Source organism: Octopus bimaculoides, chromosome 20 (genome assembly GCF_046866305.1).
Source record: "Octopus bimaculoides isolate indiv1 chromosome 20, ASM4686630v1, whole genome shotgun sequence".
In the NCBI taxonomy this organism is placed as follows: domain Eukaryota; kingdom Metazoa; phylum Mollusca; class Cephalopoda; order Octopoda; family Octopodidae; genus Octopus; species Octopus bimaculoides.
The window spans coordinates 27,684,778-27,699,167 of record NC_142947.1 but is presented as its reverse complement, the minus strand read 5'-3'; the positions used below and the strand labels follow the sequence as shown (position 1 = coordinate 27,699,167).

At 41.3% G+C, this 14,390-nt stretch overlaps 1 protein-coding gene across 4 annotated transcripts in view; it reads left to right on the top strand.

Annotated features, from left to right (window-relative positions):
* LOC106882107 (acylglycerol kinase, mitochondrial) overlaps positions 1-14,390 on the top strand; it is a 207,970-nt gene that overhangs the window by 191,875 nt on the left and 1,705 nt on the right. For all 4 annotated transcript variants that reach the window (XM_089338266.1, XM_089338267.1, XM_089338269.1 and 1 more), the window contains 2 exons: positions 5,940-6,043; positions 6,739-6,806. In XM_089338266.1, the coding sequence (XP_089194392.1) occupies positions 5,940-6,043; positions 6,739-6,806 (172 nt within the window). The remainder of the gene's footprint in view (positions 1-5,939; positions 6,044-6,738; positions 6,807-14,390) is intronic.

Genomic DNA, 14,390 nt, shown 5'->3' with positions numbered 1-14,390 from the left:
CAATTGGTTGTTCTTAGATAACCACAACCAACTATTTATTTGTGTAATACCATTTTACACCAGACATGTTTACCCTCGTCATAAGAGTAGGTAATAGTGAGGAAATTTTATTAAGAGCTAACAGTTGGAGATAGGGAAACCAAAAAGCTAAATGAAGTTAAAAATCAGAAAAAGAAGTAAGAGAAGGCATTGCATGGTAGACTTCCAAAGATAGGGACAGAAAATAGTAATAGAGAGACATGGTTGTGGTTGCAGAAAGGAAGGCTGAAAAGAGAGACAGAAAGTTTGTTAGTAGCAGCACAAGATCAAGCATTGAGGACTAATTGGCTATAAACCAAGATAGACAAACAAAGTCAATATGAGAAGTATAGAGAAAATAGCAAAGTACCAAGACCTAGCCATTGAGCTACAGAGGCTATGGAAAGTGTGGGTAAAATGTATCTCTGTAAGCGTTGATGTCTCTGCAATATATGTTTAAACAGCCTTCTTCAATTCTGTTTCAAAGCCCAAGAATCCAGCATGTTGTGCTGCTTGACTGGTCCCCCCTCTCTCTCTCTCTCTATATATATATATATGCCTTTCTCTCGCCATGCCTTCGTCTATTCCACTCTCTCTAAATCAGTCTCTCTCTCTACTCCCCTCTATCGTAGTTTCCTTAAGGATTCAGGTTCCGGGTATATAAATAAGAAATCCCTTCTAAATTGTCTCAATCTATTCTCCGCTGCCATAACTACGACGAAGTCTCCAAGATTATGCTGCAGATAAGATAGAGATTTTTATTTATTTACGGCCTCAACATTTTTCTCAAACTTTTTGCGCTTTAGTCTGTTCTCCAGTATCTATCTGTTTCTCTCCATGAAATTCAATTGAACTCAGTTTTTGTCTTGAATTCATACTTATTCATTTTCCTTACTTTATTCAAAATCTTATCGCTCCTTCCTTTAAAATTACGATCTAAGCTTAGCCATCTTTCCTTGTACAAAGGCTTCCTAAATTCATGCTATTTATTTATTTTTATTATGTTTCATTGCTCTTTTAAAAAATTACGATTTAAGCATTGTTGTCTCTCAAATATTTAGAATCTACGATTAAGAAGTCTCTCGCTTGGCTGGTGCTACACCCGCCCTCCCACCCCCTCCACCGGAAGTTCATTCCTCTGGCATCCTCGGCTGTCTCCCGGAACCCATCTAGTGGCCTCGGCCAGCCCCTCCCCTACCTTTGGGTAGCGCATAAAGTTTTGAGTAATGTTTGCAGGTTGTAGGTACTGTTTTGCTTATGAATTCTGCCAATTGCAAGCTTTCTTTTCAGGTACACGACACTGCTTTTCCCCTTCCCAGGCTACAGGCCCACACCCCCAACACCCATGCTATTAGGATTGGCACTCTCAACGTCGGCACGCTGAAAGGTAGATCTGGTGAAATTGTTGAGATGCTTGAACGGAGACGCGTAGATATGTGCTGCATCCAGGAAGTAAGATGGAGAGGTGGTTCTGCGAGGTTCCTCACAGGCAAAGAACACAGGTACAAGATTTTCTGGGCAGGGAACACTGACGGGGTCGTGGGCATAGGAATACTTCTAGCAGAGAAATGGGTGGATAAGGTAATCAAGGTAGTTAGAGTAAGTGACAGAGTACTTAAGATTAGACTAGTGCTTCATCATAGATTAGCTACTGTCATCTCAGCCTATGCCCCTCAACCGGGGCTACCGGATGGTCTGAAAGACCAATTCTATGACACCCTCTTGCAAACTACCTCATCGACGAGTGACAGGAACCTTCTCTTTGTGGCTGGAGACTTCAATGGTCATGTCGGACGTCATGCTGGAGGCTTCCATGGCATACATGGAGGCTATGGCTTCGGTTCCCGCAACGAGGAGGGAACCAGACTGCTGGAGTTCTGTGCTGCAACCGATCTTATGGTCTGCAATACCAACTTCAGGAAACCTGCCAGTCACCTAGTCACCTACCGCTCCGGCAGACACTCTAGCCAAATCGACTACATCCTCGCCAGAAATAGGGAAAGAGGGCAGCTTATAAATGCCAAAACCTTCCCTGGCGAAGAATGTACCCCACAACATAGATTAGTAGTTAGTGACTTCGGGATCAAGGCAAAATGGGTGCCCAGAAGTAGACCGGCTTGGAGGAGAAGGGTGTGGAAGCTTAAAGACCCTGCGAATGGACAGAAACTTAGAGACAAGTTACTTGAAGCATTTGAAGAAATAGAAGGGTATATAGCATCATACAACGTGGAAGACAATTGGAGATTTCTGTGGGACAACCTGTTGAGAGCCACAGACCAGATCTGTGGCTGGTGTAAAGTCCCCTCTCGACCCAGAGTAACGTGGTGGTGGAACAAGGATGTAGACGGGGCTATTAGACAAAAGAAACAGGCTTGGAAGAACGGTGGTAGCAGGGAATTGTACCAATCTGCCAGAAGGGAGGCTAGGCGACAGGTTTATTTAGCCAGAAGGGAAGCAGATAAGAAAAAATTTGCCAATGTTCCGTGCCATGAGGACCAAAGACTCGAGGTATTTTGTGTTGCAAGACAGTGTAGGAGAGAGAATAGTGATGTCGTAGGAGAGAAATGTGTTCGCATGGATGATGGTACGCTTGCACTAAATGAGGCTGCAAAGAAAGAGGTCTGGAGATGCCACTACGATAGATTGCTTAATAAAGAGAATGAATGGGAGAAAGAGAGCCTGCCGTATGTCGACCCAACAGAGGGACCAACTATCCGAGTTGATAGTACCATGGTAGATAAAGCAATTAAGAATATGAAGACAGGGAAAGCCCCCGGCCCATCAGGAATCACTGCAGAGATGCTCAAAATATCTGGCAGTGTTGGCTACAGCCTAGTCACCCGTAATACGAACCAGGTGTTACATGAAGGAGTCATACCCAATGACTGGTGTAGCAGCACCATAGTCAACTGCTACAAAGGCAAAGGTGACGCTTTAGATACAAATAACTACTGTTAGATCAGGTTATGAAAGTTACAGAGAGGGTCAAAGCCCAACTAATTAGGGAGCGAATCAATTTAGATGAGATGCAGTCTGGGTTCGTGCCAGGTAAAAGCACTACTGATGCCATATTTCTAGTAAGACAGCTGCAGTAGAAATACCTAGCCAAGGATAAACCTCTGTACTTGGCTTTCGTTGACATGGAGAAAGCCTTTGACAGGGTCCCCTGATCCCTTATCTGGTGGTCAATGAGGAAACTTGGGATAGAAGAATGGTTAGTGAGAGCTGTGCGAGCCATGTACAGAGATGCTGCCACTAAAGTGAGGATTGGAAATGAGTACAGCAATGAATTCCAGGTAGAGGTAGGGGTCCACCAAGGTTCCGTCCTCAGCCCCCTCCTATTTATCATAGTTCTCCAGGCGATCACAGAGTAATTCAAGACAGGTTGCCCCTGGGAGCTCCTCTATGCTGATGACCTTGCACTAATTGCAGAGTCACTATCAGAACTAGAGGAGAAGTTTCAGGTGTGGAAGCAAGAACTAGAATCGAAGGGCCTTAGAGTCAACCTAACTAAAACCAAAATCCTAATAAGTAGGAAGGTAGATAAAACACAAACCCCTTCAGGCAGATGGCCCTGCTCAGTATGTAGAAAAGGAGTAGGTAGTAACTCTATAAGATGTACCCGGTGCAAGCTATGGACACATAAGAGGTGCAACAATATCAAAGGCAGGTTAACTAGGAAGTTAGTTTTTGTATGTGGCAGATGTTCAGGTGCAATAAAGACTGTAAACAAACAGGAAACAACTCCTCTCATTCCAGGATGAAAAACTAGAGGCAGTCGATAGCTTCCGCTATCTGGGTGACCAAGTTAGTAGTGGGTGCGCTGAAAGTGTAGCTGCTAGAATAAGAATAGCCTGGGCAAAGTTTAGAGAGCTCTTACATCTGCTGGCGACAAAGGGACTCTCACTCAGAGTAAAAGGTAGACTGTATGACGCATGCGTATGAACAGCCATGCTACATGGCAGTGAAACATGGGCTGTAACTGCTGAGGACATGTGTAAGCTCGCAAGGAATGAAGCCAGTATGCTCCGTTGGATGTGTAATGTCAGTGTGCATACCCGTCAGAGTGTAAGTATCTTGAGAGAAAAGCTGAACATTAGAAGCATCAGTTGTGGTGTGCAAGAGAGACGTTTGCGCTGGTATGGACATGTGGTGAGAATGGATGAGGATAGCTGCGTGAAAAAGTGCCACACCCTAACAGTTGAGGGAACCCGTGGAAGAGGTAGGCCCAGGAAGACCTGGGCTGAGGTGGTGAGGCAAGACCTTCGAACATTGGGCCTCACCAAGGCGATGACTACTGACCGAGACCTTTGGAAATGTGCTGTGCGTGAGAAGACCCGGCAAGCCAAGTGAGATTGTTGCCAGTGCCCCTGGACTGGCTCTTGTGTGGGTGGCACATAAGATGCACCATTTTGAGCGTGGTCGTTGCCAGTACCGCCTGACTGGCCTTCGTAGGATTTTCGAGCGAGATCGTTGCCAGTGCCCCCGGACTGGCTCTTGTGCGGGTGGCACATAAAAGACACCATTTCGAGCGTGGCCGTTGCCAGTACCGCCTGACTGGCCTTTGTGCGGGTGACACGTAAAAGCACCCACTACACTCTCTGAGTGGTTGGCGTTAGGAAGGGCATCCAGCTGTAGAAACTCTGCCAAATTAGATTGGAGCCTGGTGTTGCCATCCGGTTTCACCAGTCCTCAGTCAAATCGTCCAACCCATGCTAGCATGGAAAGTGGACGTTAAACGATGATGATGATGATGATGATGATGATGATGATGATGTCATAATTGCATTAGGAACTATCCCTAAAAGTTTGAAGAAATACGCATAAAACCTGGTTTAGTGCAGCTCCAGAAAACAGTATTATTAGGAACAACTAGGATACTTAGGAAGGTTCTTGGCATTTAAGGTTGCTTGTTGTAGTCTAATGTTAGGAATGTCTTTGGCAAAATTTGAACCCAGAAATGCTGCAAAGCATTTTGTCAAATGCTTTAAAATGATTCTGCCAGTCCACTGCACTAAAGTTTCAAACATTGGCACAAGGCTTGAAATATTGGAGGAGGTTGGGCGGCTGACAAAATTGTCCCTAGTTCTTGACTGGTGCTTTGTTTTATTGACCCTGGAGAGATGGAAAGCAAAGTTGACCTTGACTGGATTTCAACTTAAAATGTAAAAAACCAAAACAAATTTTGATTCTGCTAATTGTCCACTCTTAAATAGCAAAATAATTGTTTCTAAATAGACACAAGGTCTTAAAATTTTCTTTTTTTTTTATATCCTAGTATTTCATTTTATTGACAATAACAATATAATAATAATATGAAATAAAACTACAGCACATTAAAATTATATATATTTGTTCACTTCAATGACTCAGTAGGGAGCCTGTGCAAGAAATTATAGTCAGTTCCAATGGGGATATGGTTTGTAGATTCATGCCAATAAAGAATTAAATTTAATACTATGGTATCTATGTGCTATCTTAAAACAGGACTCAAAATTATGACTGTATTAGTACAGCATAGCTAAGGTTCAGACATGCCTCTGTGGTTAAGAAGTTCTCTTTGCAAGTATATAATTTCAGATTCATTCCTACTATGCAGAAACTTCAGAAAGTGACTTCTCTCTTGGATTGATCAAAGCCTTGTGAGGATTGTAAAGAAGTGTGCCAAAGAGACCATTCTTGTTCTTGACTTGTTGACTTAATCAATTGTTTTGTTTAACAATACCACTTGTTTAACACTACCTATAGTGGAGATTATTCTATTGCATGCATTCAGAACTGGTGTCTAATTTGAGGAAAAACTTACTCCAACCAGTCCTAGAGGCTCTGAAAAGAATCATACTCATTGTCCTTCTTCCTCTAAGCCATGCTAAAAAAGAAAAAACATTTTTAATATTTTATTTGTATTTTATTTTTGATAGCTTATGTTGAAGAATATGAAATTGAAGACAAAGACTGGATCCAAGAGCAGATGTCTACTATTGAGTTGACTGTCACATCCAGTACTTATCAAACTGATAATTTGGTTAGTTTCTAGAGATTTCTTACTTTGTATTATTGTCTACATTGCACCATTTTTGTTATAAGAATATAATAACTGCTCTAGCAATTCAAGTATAAATGTATTTTCTGATCTGTCTGATCCATTCTGATATGAAAACAGTTTGGACTATTTTTATATCTGGGAATTTGTTTTGTATTTACTCCTGAATTTGAGGATGTTGTAGTATCCAGTCTTTCTTAGCTGGATACATTGAATTAATTAGATGAAGCTATTACTGTTTGCTTATCATCATCATCATTATCAATGCTTCTCTACACTAGCTTGAGTTTGTCAGGTCTGCAGTACAACATATTGCCAGTTGTCTGAGGTTCTCAACTGTGAGACCCAGCATCTTGATACCTGAACTCAAATCCGTAATTCTTCCAACATCTTCCTCTTCTACAAGTAGCCTTTGTCAATGGTGCATGGTATTGTTTTCACACAGAATTCATCATCCATTCATGTCACATTGACTATACAGTCATCTATCGTGCACATATTGACTGGTACCTTTCATGCTAAAACACTACTTCAGCTTATTGATAAAATAATACCAGACAACTGTTGGAATCAATTAAATCATCTACACCTCTTGCAAAATTTTTTGGCCTTGTGCCTATGTTATAAATTATTACTATTGTTCTTGTTTGACTGAGAATTTAAAAAAATTTTTCCAGGATGCAAGTATATTAGATATTGGCATTGGTCCTGCCTTACCAGAGAAAAGCTCAGTGATAAAAGAAGGGTAAGCATCTTCATTCAGTCATCTCACACTTTAGTGTTCTCTCAATTAGTTGGGGAAGTGGAGTTCTAAGCCTCTTGAACTCATCATATTAATTTGATAGTAATTCTGTATAGCTGTACAATAAGTAAGGGCGAGCATGTAAGCTGTACCTCAAAAATTCTGTAGAATCAAATGATTTAAAATTTTGCTACTCTCATGTTTAGTTATGAGTTACAAGTAGGGGATAAAGAATGAAAATAATTTTGATATTGAATTTGATTTTACATTTTTGTGTGTGATACTATCTTATCGTAAATATTTTTGATATTTTAGTATTTTTTAGTTATACCTGCTTTCTTAATAAATACAGTGTGCAAGAGGCATTTCAGGACATATTTGTTAATTTAATAAAACAACTCTAATCTAGCAAAAACCAAATGTATGCACCTGTTCTCCATATGTTTTCTTATATAATTATTCTATGAATTTGTCTTCAGCTTTGATGACCCTTCAATGCTGGACTGACATCATCTTGACAGTGATAGCCTTGCAAGAATGTTGATTAGTTTCCTTTCCAACAATATGAGCATAGTACTCTGTGGTATCTAAGTCTAGCGAGTTCGGATGCCTCAAGTTTGGTGTTGAATTATCATAAAAGTTGATATCCATTCTTGAGTTATGTGGGCTTTATGAAAAGATGCTGAGTCTTGTTGAAACACATGTCCTTCTATTGCATACTTCATCCATCTAGGAGCAACAGCATTAATTCAAGATCCTGTGGAAAGATGTGAAGTGACATGATATAACCTTCATTACTCACCACTCCTTAAAACCATTATAGTTGCTGGAAACTTAGTGTGCTTCACTCTGGAAACATCAGAAGGATCTGCTATTAACCATGTCATTTCTCTTATCGGAGACTTTTTGGTCTTGGTTGAAGTTTTTCCTGTGTCTTCATAGACATGAATTAGCCTATCCTCAGTACATATGACTTGTATTGAATCTCCTCATGCACTACCATTCTGATAGTCCACTCTGACATCTGAAATTCTTTGGCAACAGCCCTCATTGGTTTTCTGGAGTCATTATTGATAATGTTTAGAGCCCATTGGATGAATTGCAGTGTCCTTATAGTGTCCAAACTTTTAGAAGAAATGAAAACTTTTTAACTAATTCATTCAATTGTCCTCAGACACACCTAGCAGCCTGTATTATTTTCAGATTTTCACAGCTAACATGGTAACTCTCAGTGGCCCACCTAAATTTAAGAACTATATGTTATGTAAGGCTGCTTTCTAACAATCATAATTTTTCCAGTATTCTTACTGTGTCCCTTTAAATTAGTATGACCATCTTTCTTATATTATAATACTCAGTTCATTCATCTTTATTCCTTCACTCTACATGTCACACCTTCCAGACTCTCAGCCTAAACACTTTTCCCAATATTTCTTTACTAGAACTCCATCCTCATTTATGATTTCCAAAGCATTAACAGAAACGTAACTACATACATTAAGACAGTGAGTCCTTCACCTTCTTATTCCATTTCCAATATAATTTCCCTCACCATTCGAGCGTGACCAATGCCAGTACTGCTTGACTGGCACCCATGCTGGTGATACATAAAAATCACCATTCGAGCATGGTCAATGTCATATTGGTGGCATGTAAAAAGCACCCGCTACTCTCTCGGAGTGGTTGGTGTTAGGAAGGGCATCCAGGTGCAGCCTCCCAGCTTGCTAGTCCCCAATCAAATCCATGCCAGCTTGGAAAGCAGACGTTAAACAACGATGATGATAATGATGAAAATTAACAGAAGTAGGCTTACATTCAGAGGATAAATTAATCTCATATACATAGTTAAGTTGGTGTTAACATACTTATTGTGATGAGCATCAGAAAGCTTCATAATGAAAAATTATGAAAATATTCATGACTCATTGCCTTATTTTTCTCTATTCATTTTCTTTATGCTTAATTAAAATAAGATTTCTTTTAAGTTGAATGCGCTTTCTACTATGTACCACATAGCTTTAAAATTCACTTTTTCCTTTTTTACACTACAAATAGGTACAAGCGTGGCTGTGTGGTAAGAAGTTGCTTCCCTACTACATGGTTATAGGTTCAGTCCCACTGTATGGCACCTTGGGCAAGTGTCTTCTACTATAGCCTCAGGCCAACCAAAGCCTTTAAAGTGGATTTGGTTCAAAGAAGCCCCTTGTATATATATACATCTGTATCTTTGTGTCTGTCTCTCCATCATCGCTTGACAACCGGTGTTAGTGTGTTTATGTCTCCGTAACTTAGCGGTTCAGCAAAAGAGACCAAAAGAATAGTAGGCTTTAAAAAAATTAAGTCCTGGGGTCAATTTGTTCCACTAAAACCCTTCAAGTAAAAGAATAAAAGAACTAAGTCAAAGGAAGGGCAATGCCTATTATCCTTTTGAGGGTCTCCAAGACTGATGGATGGAAGTTGTTCTCAGACTGGAAAGCTGGCCTGTTTGTAACAAAGTGTATTACACTAAAAGTACCCAGAGGCCAGGTAGTGGTGTTAATTTTACCTCTTGTTGGGCTAAGGAGCCCTGTACTATGTTTGTTGTACAATGAAAAATTTGCAACCTCCTAATTCAGTAATCCAGAAAAGTCCTTCTCCTCACAATCTTGTGCCTGTGTTGAATACATATTTTTTATAACTGACATTGTAATCTATGATTTAATGCCTTTACCTTAATCCTTTTCATCCCCTCGATTGTCTCTTCCTTATCAGAGTTCCTACTGAACATTCATTCTTCTCTAGGACTGCATTTCTAGAAATACCTTTCTGTATTTTCCATTTAGTTACACAACTGAAAATTGAAATTGAACATAACTGCACTAACTTCACCCAGTTATTTCTCACTTAGCCCAGTTATTGAGGAGCTTTGAAAAGATTCCAAACATTGCTTTTCTACCTCTGACTTTTTTTGTTTTAAAGAACTCATTTGTAAGATTTAAGTTTTGGGGGTTTTTACTTCCTAATTCAATATAAAAGTATTGCCTATTAAACTAAACCAAATTTTCACTTTCAGCTAATGTGCTCTTCAATATTGAGTAGAATGTAACTTAGTTCATTTAGCTAAAGAATAATTATCAAGTATTTCAGAGAAAAAGTTACTTGTAATATAATATTTGCATCATTTCTTAGAAGATATTTGTCTTATAGTTGACAGAACAATAACTGGAGTGGGATGCTGACCTTAGAGCTTATTGTATTGTTTTGAATTCAAATTGTCCCAGCAGCTGCCTGAATGAGAATTTGTTGACTCTGTCCAAAATTTGTGATCATACACCTATGTTATAAATTTAGTGTGGCCCTTAATTAGAACTAGGTTTCCAGTTAATTGAGTCTATGATTTAGATTTGATAAGCAGTTGAAAACCAGTAATTTCATTCCACTTATATTGCCCATATGGCAGTTCCCATCTTGTGCATTGCAGAAAAATTCTGAAAGAGTTATGAAAACAAAACTCTTTTACTTTTGAAATATTTGATAAAATGTAAAATGTTCATGAACATGTTCAATAAGCCATTGGTAGGTAATAAGGACCACAATGCAACATTTACTGAAATCAAAGTCTCAGGAATATATTCACAAGAAAAATATTAAGTGTTGATGTATTAAATTTCTGGAAAATAGTTTTTTTATTTTTAAAAAATGTCATATAATTATTATCAAAATGGGTTGCTATAGTGTGAGGGTGAAAACTATTGTTGTGAAGTAAGCATAAGCATCCCTAAACTCACTATAAAAAGCAGCCAAACATCTTTCAAACAAGACTCTTCAGTTAAAAAAGAAAAAAGGAACATATTGGATAATTGCATTATTCAATATATATATGACAGGCTTTTCCGTTTCTTTTCAGTTCGACTCACAAAGATTTGGTGAGCCTGGGGTATATAGTAAAAGACATTTACCCAAGGTGCCACTGTAGGACTGAACCCAAGACAATGTGATTGGGAAACAAGCTTCTTAACCACATAGCAACACACACACACACATATATATAGTGTTCTACCCCTCTCACCTGCCAATTGCTAATTAACCTAGCCCACCTTTACCAACATCATTAGTGACTTCTATTGATGTATTTTCATCTAATTATTCAGTTATCAACTCTGATTCTAACTATGATCATCCATATTTTCTCCCCAACGTGTATTTATGACTACATTATCTAATGCAACTTTACCTTTTTAATTTGGTTGGGCAGGGAACACTGACGGGGTCGGGGGCGTAGGAATACTTCTAGCGGAGAAATGGGTGGATAAGGTAATCGAGGTCGTTAGAGTAAGTGACAGAGTACTTAAGATCAGACTAGTGCTTCATCATAGATTAGCTACTGTCATCTCAGCCTATGCACCTCAACCTGGGCTACCAGATGGTCTGAAAGACCAATTCTATGACACCCTCTTGCAAACTACCTCGTCGACGAGTGACAGGGACCTTCTCTTTGTGGCTGGAGACTTCAACGGTCATGTCGGACGTCGTGCTGGGGGCTTCCATGGCATACATGGAGGCTATGGCTTCGGTTCCCGCAACGAGGAGGGAACCAGACTGCTGGAGTTCTGTGATGCAACCAATCTTATGGTCTGCAATACCAACTTCAGGAAACCTGCCAGTCACCTAGTCACCTACCGCTCCGGCAGACACTCTAGCCAAATCGACTACATCCTCGCCAGAAATAGGGAAAGAGGGCGGCTTATAAATGCCAAAACCTACCCTGGCGAAGAATGTACCCCACAACATAGATTAGTAGTTAGCGACTTTGGGATCAAGGCAAAATGGGTGCCCAGAATTAGACAGGCTTGGAGAAGAAGGGTGTGGAAGCTTAAAGACCCTGCAAACGGACAGAGACTTAGAGACAAGTTACTTGAAGCATTTAACGAAATAGAAGGGGATATAGCATCATACAACGTGGAAGACAATTGGAGATTTCTGCGGGACAACCTGTTGAAAGCCACCGACCAGATTTGTGGGTGGTGTAAGGTCCCCTCCCAACCCAGAGTAACGTGGTGGTGGAACAAGGAGGTAGACAGGGCTATTAGACAAAAGAAACAAGCTTGGAAGGACTGGAAGAATGGTGGTAGCAGGGAATTGTACCAATGTGCCAGAAGGGAGGCTAGGCGACAGGTTTATTTAGCCAGAGGGGAAGCAGATAAGGAAAGATTTGCCAATGTTCTGCGCCGTGAGGACCAAAGACTCGAGGTATTTCGGGTTGCAAGACAGTGTAGGAGAGAGAATAGTGATGTTGTAGGAGAGAAATGTGTTCGCATGGATGATGGTACGCTTGCATTAAATGAGGATGCAAAGAAAGAGGTCTGGAGATGCCACTACGATAGATTGCTTAATAAAGAGAATGAATGGGAGAAAGAGAGCCTGCCTTATGTCGACCCAATAGAGGGACCAGCTATCCGAGTTGATAGTACCAGGGTAGATAAAGCAATTAAGAGTATGAAGACCGGGAAAGCCCCCGGCCCATCAGGAATCACTGCAGAGATGCTCAAAATATCTGGCAGTGTTGGCTATAGCCTAGTCACCCGTATTACGAACCAGGTGATACACGAAGGAGTCATACCCTATGACTGGTGTAGCAGCATCATAGTCAACTGCTACAAAGGTAAAGGGGACGCTTTAGATACAAATAATTACAGAGGCATCAAGCTGTTAGATCAGGTTATGAAAGTTACAGAGAGGGTCATAGCCCAACTAATTAGGGAGCGAATCAATTTAGATGAGATGCAGTTTGGGTTCGTGCCAGGTAAAAGCACTACTGATGCCTTATTTCTAGTGAGACAGTTGCAAGAGAAATACCTAGCCAAGGATAAACCTCTGTACCTGGCTTTCGTTGACATGGAGAAAGCCTTTGACAGGGTCCCCCGATCCCTTATCTGGTGGTCAATGAGGAAACTTGGGATAGAAGAATGGCTAGTGAGAGCTGTGCGAGCCATGTACAGAGATGCGGCCAGTAAGGTGAGGGTTGGAAATGAGTACAGCAATGAATTCCGGGTAGAGGTAGGGGTCCACCAAGGTTCCGTCCTCAGCCCCCTATTATTTACCATAGTCCTCCAGGCAATCACAGAGGAGTTCAAGACAGGCTGCCCCTGGGAGCTCCTCTATGCTGATGACCTTGCCCTAATTGCGGAGTCACTATCAGAACTAGAGGAGAAGTTTCAGGTGTGGAAGCAAGGTCTAGAATTGAAGGGCCTTAGAGTCAACCTAGCTAAAACCAAAATCCTAATAAGTAGGAAGGTAGATAAAACACAAACCCCTTCAGGTAGATGGCCCTGCTCAGCATGTAGAAAAGGAGTAGGTAGTAACTCTATAAGATGTACCCGGTGCAAGCTATGGACACATAAGAGGTGCAGCAACATCAAAGGCAGGTTAACTAGCAAGTTAGTTTTTGTTTGTGGCAGATGTTCAGGTGCAATAAAGACTGCAAACAAACAGGAAACAACCTCTATCTCATTCCAGGGTGAAAAACTAGAGGTAGTCGATAGCTTCCGCTATCTGGGCGACCAAGTTAGTAGTGGGGGTGGGTGCGCTGAAAGTGTAGCTGCTAGAATAAGAATAGCCTGGGCAAAGTTTAGAGAGCTCTTACCCCTGCTGGCGACAAAGGGACTCTCACTCAGAGTAAAAGGCAGACTGTATGACGCATGCGTACGAACAACCATGCTACATGGCAGTGAAACATGGGCTGTAACTGCTGAGGACATACGTAAGCTCGCAAGGAATGAAGCCAGTATGCTCCGTTGGATGTGTAATGTCAATGTGAATACCCGTCAGAGTGTAAGTATCTTGAGAGAAAAGCTGAACATTAGAAGCATCAGTTGTGGCGTGCAAGAGAGACGATTGCGCTGGTATGGACATGTGGTGAGAATGGAGGAGGATAGCTGCGTGAAAAAGTGCCACACCCTAACAGTTGAGGGAACCCGTGGAAGAGGTAGGCCCAGGAAGACCTGGGCTGAGGTGGTGAGGCAAGACCTTCGTACATTGGGCCTCACCGAGGCGATGACTACGGACCGAGACCTTTGGAAATGGGCTGTGCGTGAGAAGACCCGGCAAGCCAAGTAAGATCGTTGCCAGTGCTCCTGGACTGGTTCTTGTGCGGGTGGCACATGAGATGCACCATTTTGAGCGTGGCCGTTGCCAGTACCGCCTGACTGGCTCCTGTAGGATTTTCGAGCGAGATCGTTGCCAGTGCCCCTGGACTGGCTTGTGCGGGTGGCACATAAAAGACACCATTTCGAGCGTGGCCGTTTTCGTGCGGGTGACACGTAAAAGCACCCACTACACTCTCTGAGTGGTTGGCGTTAGGAAGGGCATCCAGCTGTAGAAACTCTGCCAAATCAGACTGGAGCCTGGTGTTGCCATCCGGTTTCACCAGTCCTCAGTCAAATCGTCCAACCCATGCTAGCATGGAAAGCGGACGTTAAACGATGATGATGATGATGATGATGATTGTTTGAGGATGATTTAGTACTGCTTTTTATGAAAGGTTGAAGGACCTTTTTGAGAATCTCTCATGGATTTGTATTTATTTACTATGCTTTTTATTCCCATTTG